Source organism: Vigna radiata, chromosome 8 (assembly GCF_000741045.1).
Source record: "Vigna radiata var. radiata cultivar VC1973A chromosome 8, Vradiata_ver6, whole genome shotgun sequence".
NCBI classification, from domain to species: domain Eukaryota; kingdom Viridiplantae; phylum Streptophyta; class Magnoliopsida; order Fabales; family Fabaceae; genus Vigna; species Vigna radiata.
In genome coordinates this window covers 4970549-4989654 of record NC_028358.1, presented here as the reverse complement: position 1 = coordinate 4989654, position 19106 = coordinate 4970549, and the positions used below count along the sequence as shown (strand labels likewise).

Below are 19106 nucleotides of genomic sequence, written 5' to 3'. Positions count from 1 at the left end.
TTCATTTCTTAAGACAGATCAGGTGAATTATTGACATTGCCGGTTATGTGTTTGTATTATTATATTGTTATATTATGCACAATGATATTTTAACACCATTTTTTGACACTATTTTGACACGGTACATGTGTCAAGCTGTGATTGAACGATTTTAAATTAAAAAAGTTGAAGCAGAGGTGTATTTGGAAGAAAAAAACCAAAGTTTGTTTTTTAATTTGAAATCGTCCAACCACATTTTAACACGTGTGCATTGTCAAAATGGTGTATTAAAATTTTATTTTCCTTATATTATCCTCTATGTTTCGCAATTTGCCTTTTGAGCTTTACATGTTAAACAGATGGACATTGTTGTTCAGATAATAAGTTACATAAGACATATGCTTGCACGTGATACTTTCAGAGTCACATTAAGTCTTATCACACCTAATTTTATATCGAAATAATACAATAATTTTTTTAATATCTATATTAAATTACATATTTAAATTTTGCTGTTGTTCATAATAAAACTCGAAATAATATATAAGGATTGCAAAAAAAAATTTATTATTGCTGGTGTTCATAAATTTTCTCATTATTTAAGTGATATGTTTAATAAAATAATCCTCATTATTTTATTAATAAAAAGCTAAACTATAAATATAACTTTTTACCATCGAATTTATTTTATAAAATTTATTGTCTCTAAAATATTTGTTTTAATAAACATAAAAACGAATAAAATTAATCGAATTGAAGTAATTTTTTAAATAAATATATTATATTATATTAAAAATGTTGCTTTATTTGTAATAAAAATTAAATTAAACTATTTTATAATTCAGTTTTAAGAAATGAATCTTAATTCAGTTAGAACTGTTTTTTTTATTATTTAATCAGACTTTAGAAAAGAATATTACTACTCAGCAAAAATAAGTACAAATTATACACCAATAATATAAAGTTTAAAATATTTTTATTAAATTAATTATTTATTAATTTATATAAATTCTTTTGAAAATGAAAAGTATTAAACACAAATCTCATAAAGTACATTAATTGACTTAGTCTTTTTAAAATTCACTTATTCTTTTAGTATATTATGCTACATTCATGTAATATGACTGGTAAAAAAGCTTTTTAAATATGTTATATAAGGTTTTTTAAATTTTTTTTATAATAAAATTAGGTTGTTACTTTTTATTTTAATTTTTCTTTTACAAAAAACAAAATTTATAATATAGAAAATTCCTAAGTCAGAATATATATTTCAAATTACTCATTTCTAATATATAATAAATAATTTCAAAATCAAAATAAATAATAAAATGTCTTAATTGAAAATATATAGTCTAAAACTTAAAGCAAAACATAATGTACATGTTGAAAAAGATAACTTATCTATTAATGTGTTATTTTGATCATGATCTATTGATGTGTTATTTTGATATTCACCTCCTTTAATATAAGTGATGAATATTAGAACTTAAATCCTGTAATATTTTGAAGCTTATTGAAATTATGAAGAAATGGAAATTAACATATCTAAAGTTTGAGTTCATTGTCTTTAAAATTCAAAGAGTTCACTTTAAAAAAATTATTTGCATTGCACAAGTGCGCACTATTTTTCATCAATAATATCACAGAACTGAACTTAAGATCTAAAATGTTGTTTTCTTATTCTAAACATGGATAATTGTGTAAGAGTGAAAAATATCACCGTTTATTTTCTAAAACACAATGTCTCATCAAAACATATATAACTTCCAAATATGTAGATTTGCTAATACACATTTCTTAGAAAGTGAACATATGACTCAAATCAACAAAAAAATTATGTGAAAACACTCCTTAGGCAGTGATCACACACACTTGAACATATAAGAGGGAAATTTTCGGCTGGAAATGAAAAGAATAAAAGAAAGAAGCACATATTTCGTTCTCTAATACACTACAAGTGGCTTCAAGGCAAGCCTCTAGGCCCACAAACTCAAAAGGGAGAATCTTGATGGCATCAGGGTCATAGTCGTGGTCGTGGTCGGTGTCAGAGTCAGTGTGGTAGTCGTGGTGTTTGGAAGAGGAGAAGGCCTAGTGGTGATGGCGATTAATCGACTCTTAATTTGATGAATGTGTTCCCAATTAAGAGTACTGTGTTGGGAAACATGTAGGCTTCGTTTTAACACCAAAAGGGGGGTGAATTGGTGGGTTTTCAAAATCAGAGTATTTCCGCAATCTTTATAAAACTTTACAAAGTTTCTTGAATTGCAAGTAATAGAAAATTAAGTGCAGTGGAAAAAACGAAGTTGACTACAAGAATTGTAAAGTCGATTGAATGTAAAAGAGTAGGGATAGAGAATTCAAACACAGGTTTTTATATTGGTTTGGCCTCAATGCCTACATCCAGTGTCCTTCAAATACCAGGAAGCAAATGCACTATAATGGTCAAGGTTTTTACCGCAAGGCTTTTATAGAAGACCTCCACGTCAAAAATATAAAACACTTCTCTAACCCTCTAACCAAAATATAGGCAGCAACAATACAACAAGACTTGCAGCAAGATATCCCCTCTCCTGCAATCTGTAACCCACTTTGAACAATCCTCAAAGTGTACCAGACTCCACGAGTCCAACACTTGTAGTCACAACAGGTAACATCAATCACCAAGGATGCCAACAAGAATCTTGATCAACCTAAAAGCACCTCAATGTGCAGATATTGATCAAGCAGTGTGTACAACACAATTCTCCTTCGAAAACTTCTCAAAGAAAGATCACAACCGTCTTCTTGGTGAGTTCTTGGAGCTCAATTCCTTCAAAGAACAATCTGAAACAGAATATGAAAGTGTTAGATTTCCAAAAGTTCTCTGAAACAACTCAAGTCTCGTTTATTTATAGATTTCTATAGAACAGACGCTCCTGTAGTCGATTATACTTCTAATACAGTCGACTGAATTAAATAAGTTATAACAATTAAGACGCAATAGTAGTATTTCAGTCAAATTAATTAATTTCACAGTTAAAGCAGTTGACTATCATTCATTGCTCAACCAACTTTTAAAAATATAGCCATTACTGTTAATGAGCACAACATAATTTCAAATCAAGCAACTAATACAGTCGAATGCATGGCGCATATAGTCAACTTCAACATGTCAGAGCATTTTGAAATTCTTTCCTTCACAAAATCTCACATGGCACTGTTTCACAAAATTTGTACAAAGACTTTTAGTATAGTCGATTCAATTCATAATAGAGTCGACTTTACTGTGAACTTTGTCACACAATTTTAAGTTCACAAGAGTGCATGTGGTTTTCATCTATCAAAACATGTGAAATGCATTCAGATATGATGTAGCATGTATAAGCACAGTAAATATGCATTCACATATCAATATACACACATGAACATGTTCAACTAGATATCAATCAATAAGTACAGAACATGCAAAGCATCAACAACATTTGTCGTATTAATAAATGTGTTGTCATCACCAAAAACCAGAGTGATATAGATATTGTGTTGTCAACAATCTCCCCATTTTTTGATGATGCACAACCATGATTAATAACCAACCATGTTTGCACAACCAGATACAAAACAGAGTAAACAAGTGACATAACAATGCTCTGAATGTAACACAACCAATAAAATCAATCAGCAATATATCAGCAGATAGCATTATATCAATACTTTCATAAACCTCATAGACCTTCTCCTCCTTTGTGCATTAACAAAAAAGGAATGCTCTAGATATAATATGCTGATAAAACAAGCAGGGATGCATCAAAGAGAATTTGTAATCAGTTTGAAAACATGCAGTGATGCTCCCCCTATCATATATATTCACATGAAAAAGACAACTCCCCTTGAAGTGTAGCATGTGAAGAAATATGTGCAAATGTGTTATGCTCCTCCTGTCATTATGCATATTTTCACAAATATTTCAGATGCACAATGTAGTACAGTAACCATTTGAGCATACAAATAGTGAAACACATAATTGTATCATGTATTTGATTTCAAGAAAAATTCAGCATGCATGAATATGATCAACAATATCACAATATAATCTCATATATCAATCACACAATCAGAATAAGAGATATATTGCAGATAAGCAAGATAAGACAAAAAATCAACAAAAATAACCAAATTCCAATAAAGGAATTTTTAACCCTGTTGTGATCAAGTCGATTGAATTAATATCCAAGTTGATTTCATTGCTCTCAATGAGTAATGAGTCCATCAGTAATTTCCAAGTAATGTTTCCTGCAAAACCTTTCAAAGATCTCTTCCAGATCAAGCATTTAGTTATGCAGGAAAAGAATAATCCATAAGAAGTGAATATGCAAAGATATGTAATAGTTCAAGCATGCATAATCAACTTCAATCTATGCAAAGTCGAATCAATCAATCATTTTGTACTCCTATCATTTAAAATTCCTAGTTCATTACGAATAATAAAGAATCTCTCTCTGTTGAGAGATTTTGTGAAAATGTCAGCCCATTGATGTAAGTTGCCAACATATTTAATCATGATTTCACCCTTGAGGATGTGATCTGGAATGAAATGATGCCTTATTTCAATATGCTTTGTTTTCGAATATAAAACAGGATTTTTTGTCAAGTTTATGGCACTAGTGTTATCACATTTTAATGGAACATTTAGCACAAAGACATACACTATGCATAATGTCTGGTCTACTAGCAGTTAGATACAATAATGAACCAATCATACCTCGATACATTTTTTGATCAACGCTCTTTACCCTAAATCTCTTTCTCCCTATGACTCATCATAGGGAGAAAGAGATTTAAGGTAAAGATAGAGAGAAATTTTCGGCAGGAAATGAAAAGAAGAGAAGAGGCAAGCACATATTTCGTTATCCAATACGCTACAAGTGGCTTCAAGGCAGGCCTCTAGGCCCACAAACTCAAAAGGGAGAATCTTGATGGCATCAGGGTTGTAGCCGTGGTCGTGGTCGGGGTTAGAGTCAGTGTGGTAGTCGTGGTGTTTGGAAGAGGAGAAGGCCTAGTGGTGATGGCGACTAATCGACTCTTAATTTGATGAATGCGTTCCCAATTGAGAGTACTGATCTTGGATGTGAGCTTGTCCAAGGCGGGATGAGCCTCCTACTCCAACGTCTTTGCCTATGAATCATTAGAGGGAGAAAGAGATTTAGGGTAAAGACAGAGGGAAATTTTCGACAGGAAATGAAAAAAAGAGAAGAGGGAAGCACATATTTCGTTCTCCAATACGCTACAGGCGGCTTCAAGGCAGGCCTCTAGGCCCACAAACTCAAAAGGGAGAATCTTGATGGCATCAGGGTCATAGTCGTGGTTGTGGTCGGGGTCAGAGTTAGTGTGGTAGTCGTGTTGTTTGGAAGAGGAGAAGGCCTAGTGGTTATGGTGACTAATCGACTCTTAATTTAATGAATGCGTTCCAAATTGAGAGTACTAATATTGGATGTGAGCTTGTCCAAGGCGGGATAAGCCTCCTGCTCCAACGTCTTTGCCTATGACTCATGAGAGGAAGAAAGAGATTTAGGGTAAAGACAGAGGGAAATTTTCGGCAGGAAATGAAAAGAAGAGAAGAGGGAAGCACATATTTCGTTCTCCAATATGCTACATGCAGATTCAAGGCAGGCTTCTAAGCCCACAAACTCAAAAGGGAGAATCTTGATGACATCAGGGTTTTAGTCGTGGTCGTGGTTAGAGTTAGTGTGGTAGTCGTGGTGTTTGGAAGAGGAGAAGGCCTGGTGGTGAAGGTGTAAAAGGATGTATATTAGTTTTCAACATATTTATAATCTATTAGATTTTATTTTTCTTCTCATCCATCATCTCTTATATCTTCATGAATGTTTAGTGTAGGATAACCATTTTCCTATAAAAACATGCACGTTAGATTCCTGGTCTCTCACTAACATCCAACCTTTTTACTTTGTTTTTCCATCTACCTATCATATATGGCTAATCAAATTAACTATCATGAGCTAGTGAAGGTGTTGTTGGCGTAGCGTGGTGTGTGTAGATGATGCAGAGAATGAGAGTAAGAAAGAGAAGGGGCCAGAGGGTGTAAGACAGAAAGGGAGAAAAACGAGCGTTTATCTCATTAATCAGAATGGGTATTTATGCAGATACATTGACATTCAATTAAAAGGACGGTTAGAGTTTAGTTTTATTTCCAACACACCCCTCTAAAACTAAACCTCCTAAAAAAAATCTAATTCAAAACTTTACAGGATTGATCACAATAGACTAACTCCTTCTTCTTGGTTCTCTCGATGAGCTTCTCTCGAAGCTTCTCAGTGTCCATTTCTCCGATAGGTTCATCGTCTTTCTTTCGTTTCATTCTTTGGCTGCTCCTTTTGCTTTTCCATTTTTCTGCTTCTTCTTCTTTCGATTCCTAGATCTCCTCTTCTTCTTCCATCTATCATCCCTGATATCAGTTGCAGCTAGACATTGAATAGTTGTCGCTAGCAGATTCATCTTAAAAACTCTGTTTCGGGCATAAGGGGCTTTGAACACCAGCCACTGCCTTTCATCAAACACTTTGATGTGTCTTTGTTGCATCGTCACAGTGTATCCTTTCTCAAGTAGCTGTCCCAAGCTAAGCAAGTTATACTTCACTGACAGGACATATAGCACATCATTTATATACACAACTTCACCCTTTTTGCACCTGATTCGGATTCTCCCGATTCCTTCCGCCATTACTGTGTTGTCATCTGCGAATTTCACACTGCTTCTCACTCTTTGATCAAGATTCATCAACCATTCTCTTCTTCCAGTAATGTGGTTTGAACACCTTGTGTCCAAGTACCAAGGTGACTCATCTTCTGCATGACTCATCTTAGAGGAAAGCAACATGTGGTTCCCACTTTCACCTAATGGTAACACCCTTTCGGTTTCTACATTACCACCCGTTCGATTTGAAACCATCACCACTTCTTCAACAACCGTTTGGTCTGAAGGTAACGCTTCTTCTTCATCAACTGTTCGGTTTTGCTCAATTCCAGTTTGGCCAAAACACAACAATTGTCTGGTTTCTTCACTGACACCCGCTTGGGTTATGAACAACACCTCTTCTCCGACCATCGTGCGGTCTGAAGACAACCCATCTTCTCCAGCCATCGTGTGGTCTGAAGACAACCCATCTTCTCCAGCCACTGCTCGGTCTGAAGGCAACCCATCTTCTCCAGCCACTGTTCGGTCTGAAGACAACATCTGCTCGGTTACCTCTTCTGCAACATTTGAGGACGACACCCATTCGGTTTCTTCGTCCTTCTCTGCATGATCTATCTCCTCTGAATACAACTTGTGTTTAGACAAACATTCTTTCTCAGAACTTCTCCAAATTTCCTCACCTTCATCGTGTCTTGCTATGCTCATCAACAAGACAAGATCGGACTCTGAATCACATGCCTCTTGTGCAAGATTCGCTGCTTCGTCATTCTTGGTCTTCTTCACGTCTTCATTGTGCCAGCACTCTGCAAATTAGTGCTCGAACTTGTTACAGGTGTAGCATTGAACACTTCTTTTGTCTTTTCTTCCTCTGCCTCGAAACTTTCTTCCTCCTATGTTGTTTCCCTCCTTTTGCTCACTATCATCGTCTTCGTCAATTTGTTCAGAGGGTTTCGTACCTCTATCACCCGTTCGGCCACTGCGTGTCCATCCTCCTCCTCTTCCAACTCCTCGGCCTCTGAAGCTTTGATTACTTCTAGCCAGTAGCGCCTGAACTGAGTCTTTCATCGCACCACTCTTTGCATTTTTCCTTTCAATTAATCGCTGCTCATGCGCAACAAGCGAGTTCTGCAGCTCCTCAATTTTAAGCATCTCCAGATCCTTACACTCCTCAATGGTGATCACAATATTATCATATTGTGGCGTCAGCGTGCATAGAATTTTTCTGACTATTTTTCTGCCTTTGACAACCTTTCCGCAAGCTCTCATATAATTGACGAGGGCTTGTATTCTTCCCATATACTTCATCACTGTTTCGTCTTCACCCATACCAAGAAGTTCATACTGTCGTTGGAGAGACCGTAGACGTATCTTTTTCACTTTGCCTGTATTTCCATACCCTTCTTGAAGGATGTCCCATACTTCTTTCGCGATTGCAGCTTTCGAGACTTTTTGAGACATAGCTGGAGAGATGCATTGATGCAGTAACATTCTTGCTTTGCAGTCAAGCTGTCTGTTCTCCTTGTACTGCTTCTTCGTTTCTTCTGAGGCACCTTTCGAAGGTTCTTGAAAACCTTTCTTTACTATTTCATCAATTTCTTGAAACCCCATGATGGCATCCATCTTCACACACCAGTCGTCATAATCTTTGCCATCGAACACCGGCAAATTGCTTTGGATTAACCCTACCATGACTTCTTCTCGGAAACTCTTCTTGAGACGCCTTCTTGAACGTCACTGGACTCCACCAAGTTTCACGACCTGGCTCTTGATACCACTGTTGGCGCAGCGTGGTGTGTGTAGATGATGCAGAGAATGAGAGTAAGAAAGAGAAGGAGCCAGAGGGTGTAAGACAGAGAGGGAGAAAAACGAGCGTTTATCTCATTAATCAGAATGGGTATTTATGCAGATACACTGACATTCAATTAAAAAGACGGTTAGGGTTTAGTTTTATTTCCAACAGGTGTTAGAATAATGCCAGGTGTTAGAACAATGCCACCTTCTCCTCATTTTCTTCGACATTCCATGGTTTTGTTTTCGCGTCCCTATTCAACACATCTTCTTATGAGTTTCTCCTTCCTACACACCACTTCCTCCAAATAGCAGTTCCCATTCTCAAACACTTTCTTTCACTCTCCCTCCAACGTTTCTTTCCTTTGCCTTCAATCTCATCGTTCCATCACACACTTCACTCTCTTTTTATCTGATTCTCCTCAACATATTCAAAATTGGTATTAGAACTTTAACATCGATTGAAAATAAAACTCATTTATATATATATATATATATATATATATATATATATATATATATAAAAGTACAAATATTATTTTACAAAATAAATTAGATTTAAATTTTACTTTTTAACATATGTCAAAGTCAGATTAGAACTTATTTTAATAATATTAGTAATTTCACTCATTATCGGACTATTATTATTTTACATCTTGTAAGATGTAAAGAGTTTTTAAAAAATCAAAATAGATGTAAATCTATCCTATGATATTGAATCTATGTACTCTAGAATATCCAGGTTGAAGATGCGATTATTTAACGTATTTTGACTTCAATATATTATTGCAGAATATTACATAACAATTTAATAATATTCTTCTTCAATCACAAGTTTATTTCTCGAAAGGTTGATTCATCTTACCTTTGACATAACCTATGTCGATTGTCCACTTTTTGAGACAATTTGTATTTCATCCCGTTAATGCTCATTAAGAAGTTAATTAACCAAAAATTGTGCACGACGTGTATGAATTGATAAAGTGCAGGCACTAGATAATCTACAAAATATAGGTATATAGGTGGAGAGTAAAATAAGTGTCATGTGTTGAATAAAAAGGAAAGTGTGAATTACTTGTTTTTCAATTGTAGAGTGGTAACACACATGAAATATGTGTGATTCTAAGAATAAATCTAATTATCGTAACACTGCATGAATACACTATTCCAATTTAAATATATATGAATGAGTAATAAATGTAATAAAGTGTGACATTTGTGTGGGTGACTATAGTTTGGAATATCTAAAACATAGGAATAATGTGATTTTCAGGGAATCAATAATAGATGCAGTGAAAGTTTTCACTTTAGCACAAGTCAAAACATGGGCATGGATCATAAATAAATGCAAGAGTAAATTTTTCATACTCTGATTGGTGCATGAGTTCAACAGTGTCATATGTCAAATATTCTATTAATGGTATGAGACAATAGTTATAATTTAGATATTATTATAATTTGTGCATATTTATGCAGATTTTGTGCACCTATCATTCCTTTAATAGATGAAGAATTATAGAATCCTTTGTGTGTGTATATATATATATATATATATATATATATATATATATATATATATATATATATATATATATATGNATATATATATATATATATATATATATATATATATATATATATGGTACTCTACTATTTGAAATAATACATTAGAATTATTCTTTTTAAACCTTTAATATGGTATCAAGAGTCAAACACCAATATCCTCTATAATATATATAGGAATATGTGCTTCTTCTTCTTTTTTTTTTTTTTTTTTCCATTGAACATTTTTTATGATTCCTTCTAATCAAAATCCATCGGAGAAACATAATTTTGGAACTTCTGCGACTTCCAAGAGTTATATTTCTACTATTGCCGGATTTGTGATCAAGTCAGGTATATCTAACTCTGCCCTTATTCTTTCTGTTATTACCTAGGGTAGTGATTTTATAATTAATTCAGGTGCTATTGATCATATGACTTGTGATCTTCATATATTTACTAATTCCTTTTATTGTTCTAAAATTGTTATTATTAATAATGTGAGTGAGGTCTCATCTCCTATTGAAGTGTAGAGTTCATACATGTTATCTAATTTAATTATTTAATTTTGATAAAAAAAATAAAACATAACTTTTTTATCATTAAGGTGAGTTTGAATTTAACATTTAAAATTATCTTTTTAATATGAATTATAAAAAAATTAATCTTTAATTAGTTTGGTTACCAATTGTAAAAATATAATAAATATTTTTAACAATGTCAAAATCCAAATTTTATAAACTTTAAGTAATATTCAACATCACCTCTAACTCTAGTCAAGTTGGATTGAGTATTAATTGGATAATCAAGGTATGTTTGAATTTGGACAACATTTAAAATTATCTATTTAATATGAATTATAAATAAAATATTTAATTAATAATTGGTTACCAAATATAATAATGTAATAAATATTTTTGACAATATCAAAATCCAAATTTTATAACGTGTGACTTCAATAATATTTAACTTTACATCTAGGATGAGACAAACTTATAAATATGAAACCTAATTATTTAATTATGATACAAGCTAAGATATAAACTTTTTTAATGTGAGTGAAATTCTATTGAGTCTTGACCACATAACCTATAAAATTATCTATTTAATCTAAATTATGAAAAAATGTAATAATTTATTAGTACTTACTTACTAATTATAAAAGTAATAAATAATTTCAATTTATCATGAAGATATTATGAAAATCTAAATTTTATAGCACTTTTTGACATAGTATCCGATGTCACATTTGACAAGTATCTAATGCTACGTCTCACATAAGATTCAAAAAAATATAAAATAATCTAAATTTTTATTCATGATACTAGTAAAGATTAAGAACTTTTAACATGGGTCGGGTTGGATTGGGTATTAATCGAATAGGGTGTTGCTCGTTCCACCTCCCCAAGTAGGTCTTGTACCTCTCCACTATTTTAATTTATTTCAAAAATATTCTACACTTTCCCACTATTTTTTTTATTCCAAAAATACTCTACACCTCCCCACTATCTTTAACAATCTTTTTTTTTCTCTCTCTACATTAATAGAGCATTCATATGGTTCAGATTTAAATTTGTGATATTTTACAAAATATAAAATTGAGAGGAAACTTCAATATTAATATTTCCACCATTTCCATTTTATAAAATTAAAAGTTAGATGCAAATACAAAATAATAAACATAATAATATTAATAGTAAATAATGATATATTATTATTATTATATACTAACTTTATAATGACGAAAGAACTAAATAAATTCTAAATTTTTAACAAATAACTTTTTTTTTATATTTTAAGTATTTAATAATATTTTTATATTATTTATCTAATAAATTAAATATTTTATTCAAGTTATCTGAGTCAAACATGTCGGTGAGTTAACATAATATAATGTTAAAAATTATAGATATTATGTAAAAAAAACACAGATATATATAAACATTTTTCTAGAAATTTAAAACAAAATTTTACCATTTATTAAGTAATTTGAAAAGAAAAAATATATTCAACAATGAAAATAAGATTGAATCAAACTTATTTAAGAAAATATATCAGAAGTTCAAATTTGAGTCATGTAAATACTTCATTAATGAGGCATGTAAATGCTCCATTAATGTAGAGAGAGAAAGAGAAAGATTTTAAGGATAATGGGAAGGTGTAGGAAATTTTTGGAATAAAAGAAAATAGTAGAGATGTGTAAAATATTGAGTTTGCATTTGGATAACATTTAAAATTATCTATTTAATGTAAATTATAAAAAAAATTAATCTTTAATTAGTAGTTAGTTACCAATTATAAAAATATAATAAATATTTTTAACAATATCAAAATCCAAATTTTACAAACATTATTTAAGTAATATTTAATGGTCTAATATTAGATTCAAACAAACTTATAAATGTAAAACTTAATTATTTAATTATGATACATGTTAAGATATAGACATTTTTAACATGAGTGAGATTCAATTGAGTTTTGATAAGATAACTTACATAATTATGCATTAAATATAAATTATGAAAAACTGTAATAATTTATTAGTCATTACTTACTAATTATAAAGGTAATAAATAATTTTCAATTTAATCATAAAGACATTGTGAAAATTTAAATTTTATAACAGCGTTTGACATAGTATCCTATGTCACATATGAAAATATCTAATATCAAGTCTGACATAAGATTCAAACAAATATGAAATAACTTAATCATGATACATGTAAAGATTAATTTTTAACATGTGTTAGGTTGGATTCAGTATTAAACGGATAGTTAAGGTGAGTTTGAATTTGGATTACATTTAAAAATGTCTATTTAATATGAATTATAAAAAAAAATTAATCTTGAATTAGTAATTGGTTATCAATTATAAAAATATAATAAATGTTTTTGACAATATCAAAATTCAAATTTTATAACCGTGACTTAAGTAATATTTAACATCACGTCTAATATCTGGTTGAGACAAACTTATAAATGTAAAACTTAATTATTTAATTATGATACAAGTTAAGATATAGATTTTTTTAACACTAATGAAATTTAATTGTGTTTTGATCACATAACTTATATAATTATCTATTTAATGTAAATTATAAAAACCTTAATATTTTATTAGTCATTACTTACTAATTATAAAAGTAATAAATAATTTTCACTTTAATCATAAAAACTTAATGAAAATCTAAATTTGATAGCAGTGTTTGACATAGTATCTGAGGTGTTGTCTATCATCATATTCAAACAAATATAAAATAACCTAATTTTTAATATGATATAAGTAGGAAGGATTTTTAACCTTTTGAATTAAGTATTAATTGGATAATTAAGGTGTGTTTGAATTTGGATAATATTTAAAATTGTATTTTTAATATAAATAATTTAAAAACATCTTTAATTAGTAATTGGTTATCCATTATAAAAATGTAATAAATATTTTTGACATATCAAAATCCAAATTTTATTACCTGTGACTTGAGTAATAATTAACTTCACATTTAGGATAAGACGAACTTATAAATATGAAACCTAATTATATAATTATGATACAAGCTAAGATATAAACTTTTTAACACGAGTGAGATTCTATTGAGTTTTGACCAGATAACCTATAAAACTATCTATTTAATGTAAATTATGAAAAATCGTAATAATTTATTAGTCATTACTTACTAATTATAAAAGTAATAGATAATTTTCATTTTAATCATAAAAACATTATGAAAATCTAAATTTTATAGTAGTGTCTAATATGATATTTGATGTCCTTTCTGACATATTATCTAGTGCGACTGACATTAGATTGAGACAAATATAATATAACCTAAATTTTTAATCATGATACAAGTAAAGATTGAGAATTTTTAACATGAGACGGGTTTGATTGAGTATTAATTGGATAAAGCTATCTATTTAATGGGAATTATATGAAATGTAGTCTTTAATTAGTCATTGGTTATCAATTATAAAAGTGTAATAAATATTTTTGACTATATCAAAATCCAAAATTTATAATGGAGACTTAAGTAATATTTAAAGTCACTTCTAATATTAGGTTCAGACAAACTTATAAATGTGAAACCTAATTATTTAATTATAATACAAGTTAATATATAGACTTTCTTAACATGAGTGAGATTCAATGGAGTCTTAACCAGATAACCTATAAAATTATCTATGTAGTGTAAATTATGGAAAATCGTGATCATTTATTAGCATTACTTACTCAGTGGGACAATCTTTATTATGATCATAAAGACATTAAATAAATTTTATAGCTGTATCTGATATGATAGCTGTCATCTGACGTCACGTCAGACATATCATCAGACATATCATCTAACGTCTTATTCAGACAAAAACTTTGAATCTCATTGAAAACTTTTAACCCGGTAAAACTAATCGGGTAACCCGTAAAATTATCTATTTATTTAATTTTTTGAGTGAGAAATAGAAAATTACATCTCTCTCATCTTTCTTTGTGTGAAACCTAATAGAGAATACTAAGAAATACAAAAGATGGAGGACAAGGGTAAAAAGGGAAAAACATTTGGCTTAGGGTGTGAGCCTGTGGTGGGATCGTTGGCTCCGGCAAAAAAGAAACAATACAGAATCACCAATCGCCTCCAAGAGGGGCAACGTCCTATATACGCTGTCGCTTTCAACTTCCTTGACTCTCGTTTCCTCAACGTTTTCGTCACTGTTGGTGGCAACAGAGTACACCCTCTATTTTTTTTTCCTCCACTGCCCTTTTTCATTTCATTCCGAAAGTTTCAATTTTTAATGTTTCTTTCTCCTTCTTCTTAGATTACTGTTTATCAATGCCTTGAAGGAGGGATTATTGCTGTTTTGCAGTCTTATGTGGACGAGGATGTAAGTGAACATTTGACTCTTCAGTCTCTATTTTCTCTAACTTTGTTTTTTTTTTTTTTTTTCTGTGTATGTCTGTGTTCTAAGGTTTGTTTCACTTTTTATGTTTCTCTGTGGACCAGAAGGATGAGGCTTTTTACACTGTGAGTTGGGCATGCAGTGATAAGGGGAGTCCATTTATTGTGGCTGGAGGAAGCAAGGGGATAATCCGAGTCATTGATGCTGGCCGTGAGAGCATATACCGGGTATTTTGGTTACAGTAATGAACTCGTGATAATCTGCATGAAGCTTTTGAACAATGGATTATAGATTTTTTATATTTCGGTGGCGATTGTAAGAGATTATATGGAGCTTATGTCGGTTTATTTTATATAAAAGCATTTCAAGGTGGTCTTTGATTAATGGTAGCTCTGTTTACTTTAATCTTTATGGTTAAGTACTTTTTCTGAATTTTGTTTTCGTTAGAAAAAAATACTGGCGTCCTTGTTGGAGTTTAGTGTGAGCTTATTTTAAGAAGCTTAACCGAAAAGTGATTCACAATTAACTTCATGGATAAGCTTTTTATTGTTGAACCAGTGCTTAAGTTCTTACTGAATCAAAGCTTAATAAGTTATTTACTCATACCGCCCTTAGTGTTGATTGTTAGTTGGGATTTTTGAGGGCATTACTGTAAGCTAAATGCCTTTGAATGTACATTTTTTTGTCAATAATGTTGAAAATGTATTGGTGGTGCTCTAATCCCTTCTGCTACATAACATGACATCTCCTCTCTGCAGAGTTTTATTGGCCATGGGAACCCTATAAATGAAGTCAGAACCCAAACATTGAAACCATCGCTTGTGATATCTGCAAGCAGAGTAATTGGCTTCTCCACATTTTAACTATTTAAACAATCTTTTGTTTCTCAATAATGACATTTAAGGTTGATCAGGATGAATCTCTTCGGTTGTGGAATACTCAAACTGGAATATGTATCCTGATATTTGCAGGAGCTGGAGGACACCGCAACGAAGTCCTAAGTGTTGTAAGTGTACTCTCCATCTAGTGTATCTCGTCCTTTTTATTGTTTACTTACCTACCTATTCGCAGCTATAATATATATAATATCTGGATTTTGGAGATTAGCCCAACTAATTTTATGTTTCTTTCTGTAGGACTTTCATCCTTCGGATATATATCGTGTTTGTAGTTGTGGCATGGATACTACTGTAAAAATATGGTCTATAAAGGGTAAGATATTTTTTGTTTGATGGTAGCTTCTTGATGCTACCTGACTAAAGATGGCAGAGTGAAACAAAACTGAAGTAGTGGTTGATTGATATTAGATTGGTAAGAGGGCAGAATGAAAAAAATCATAGTTCTTTCATCAGTTATAACGAAAATGAAGAAATAAGATAAAATTGATACTTTTTCCACTAGGTGGAGTTGATTACACGGATTAAATGTCACCATTGTTTCAATATTTTTAGAAAAGCTATTGAGGGTTCCTTGATCTTCCATCTCCTCTGTTTATCCATCTATCCTTCTTACATATAATCAATTATTCTTAATGGATTTGATATACATTTTTTATCGTATCTCTGATATCTGTTTCATAACAACATATGCCGCAAGTAGCAATAATTTTTGTAATTTGTAAAAAATTCTTGTGTGCAACATCATACCTGTTTCTGTTTACACATTCAGTCAATTGTGATTTACCAACTCTATAATTATCAGTTTCATTTTAATCCATCATGTTCCTTGTGTTTATGCAGACTTCTGGACATATGTAGAAAAATCATTCACATGGACAGATCTTCCTTCAAAGTTCCCAACAAAATTTGTCCAACATCCTGTTAGTAACAATTTATTTTTGGTACATATCATTGAGCTTTGTATAATTCCTAATTCTAGTGATACCTATTTTCAGGTATACAGTGCTTCGGTTCATGTAAATTATGTTGACTGTACTAGGTGGTTGGGTGATTTCATCCTTTCAAAGGTGAGTGATTGCTCTGTGTCAGACTACTCTTCCTGGTGGAATTTAAATGTTATGTTTGTTGTGGAAATAGTATCAGCTTCACGTATCTTATGTAAAACAGTTGTTTCTGATACTATTTTATTAAAACAGCAAATTAAATTTTGAAAATTTTTATGGTAAAACTTTGGTGTTAGTTTGTATGGTATAAATTTTAAAGACTTTCTTTGGTAAACAAGCTGAGGTAGCTTTACTGAATTTGATGTTTCTACACTTATCCTTGATGCTCATTTTAAGTGGGAAATAGTCTTCAGTGAAGTTTCTTTGTCTAAAAAAGTCTAATAATTTGGAGACGAGAAGTTAGGAAGGTTTTTGAGGAATTCCTCATTTTGGGCACTCGACAATGAATCATAGTATCGAGTTTTCAACTAGTTTTCCTCCTATTGATATAGTTAATTTGCTAATTCCTTGAGTAATGGATCATTTTACGTTTCCAGAGTGTTGATGATGAAATTATGTTGTGGGAACCTAAAGTGAAGGATGAAATTACAGGAACGGTTAGTTATAATTATTTACTATTATTATTATTATTATTATTATTATCTTTTTTCATTTGTTTTATGATATTAAGTTTTAATCAGCGTCATATTATTTTTTGTGCTCTGTGTGGATTTTTAGGGTGCAGTTGACGTCCTTCAGAAATACCCCATTCCTTCATGTGATATCTGGTTCCTCAAGTTTTCATGTGATTTCCATTTCAACATAGCTACAGTAGGTAAAAATTATTGCTTATTTTTTAAAATTTATTGTTTTCTCTAGTATCTACTGCAGTTCCAGTTCTATAGTGTGATAGGAACTATGGATAATTGGACAATTTGTTGAATACATTCTGACAATTTTGACTGGTTCTTTTTTATGGCAAGTCTGAGGTAATTTCAAGAATTTACTTTTGTTTTATGTTNATTTTTTNTTTTATTTTCTGGGTGTTTCAGGTAACAGGGCAGGCCAGATTTATGTTTGGGAATTGCAGTCATGTCCTCCTGTACTTGCTACAAAGTATGTTGTCTATCAACTGATTATTTCAAGAACAAAACTTAGAGAAAGTTATATTGATGGTTTTTGTAGTTTTCAATCAGAATTTAACTTTCATCTCCACAATCTGCAAATAAATATATGCATTAAAAAGATTATGCAAATTTCTGAGATGAACTCCAATTCTGATTGTAAAAAACAGTTCAAACAAGGCTTTAAAAAATTGTACCTAAGTTTTATAGTTATTTCAATTCAAAGGTCTTCTACTGTATAAAGTTCTTATGCTTAGTCACCTTGTTCAGGTTGTCACATCCTCAATCAAACTCTCCGATCAGGCAGACTGCTACTTCCTTTGATGGAAGGTAATGCTTGATATATTGATGATGATTCTCATATTTTTGGTGCAATATTCTTGTAGTTTTTAACTATAGTCCTCTGTTGTGTTATGTTGTAGTACTATATTGAGTTGCACTGAGGATGGGACAATATGGCGCTGGGATGATGTTTCAAACTCTTCAACCTAACTTGCATACATGCATGTCAAAAAATCAGGAACTTGGTTTATTGAGTGTTTGTTTATTTTGGTTCGATAAGCCTTTTAATGTAAAAGGTTCAACTGAGAACTCATTAGAACTTTGACGTTGTTTTAAATAAAATTGAGCCATGCATGTTGCCGGTTTATACATTTTAGAGNTCTTCAGTTCGAATGNTTCTTTCCCCTTTAATATATTATTTAATGGAAAATACTTTCGAAATGAATTAGGGTTTTGCGTGTGAAGCTCGTAATTATCTTCTATGGTGGGAGATGATTTGTTAAGGGTTTTTGAGTTAAATTGTTTAGTAGCGTACATCTTTATATGTGGTCAATCGTTTTCTTTGTTTTTCTGATTAAGTTATCTTTTAGAATGGAAATCAGAGAAGTATATGTTGAACTATTTGTTGCGATATTTTCCGAATTTCCATAATTATGTTGTATTATTTTTCAAGTGTTTTTATTCCCATGTTAAAGGGTGTTAAGGTTGTTTTTTCATAGGATGTGAAAAATCATATTCTGATCTCATTTGAAGTTTTTACTTCTTTCATTTTAAAATTTATAAAATATTTATTAAAACATTATTTAAAGGGTATCAAATATATTTTATTTAAGAATGACATTTCTGATTCCAGTATTTCTGATGTGCTTCAAGAAAATCTAACAACGTTCCTTAAAACAAGCTCCTGAATAACTTGATATGCTCTCCTTGCA

General features: G+C 31.1%; 1 protein-coding gene across 2 annotated transcripts; it reads left to right on the top strand.

Annotated features, from left to right (window-relative positions):
- Positions 1-14472: 14472 nt before the first annotated feature.
- On the top strand, positions 14473-18545 carry LOC106771008 (polycomb group protein FERTILIZATION-INDEPENDENT ENDOSPERM). Of its 2 annotated transcripts, none has more exons than XM_022785034.1 (13): positions 14473-14715; positions 14806-14871; positions 14994-15113; positions 15645-15725; positions 15800-15892; positions 16023-16098; positions 16626-16705; positions 16781-16852; positions 17326-17385; positions 17507-17603; positions 17821-17884; positions 18163-18222; positions 18315-18545. In XM_022785034.1, the coding sequence occupies exons 1-13, from the start codon at positions 14518-14520 to the stop codon at positions 18382-18384; spliced, it is 1137 nt and encodes a 378-aa protein (XP_022640755.1). In that variant the 5' UTR covers positions 14473-14517; the 3' UTR covers positions 18385-18545. The 2 variants fall into 2 exon arrangements, with proteins under 2 accessions (XP_022640755.1, XP_014512369.1); XM_014656883.2 differs by having other exon boundaries at positions 14476-14715; positions 14991-15113.
- Positions 18546-19106: the final 561 nt, after the last annotated feature.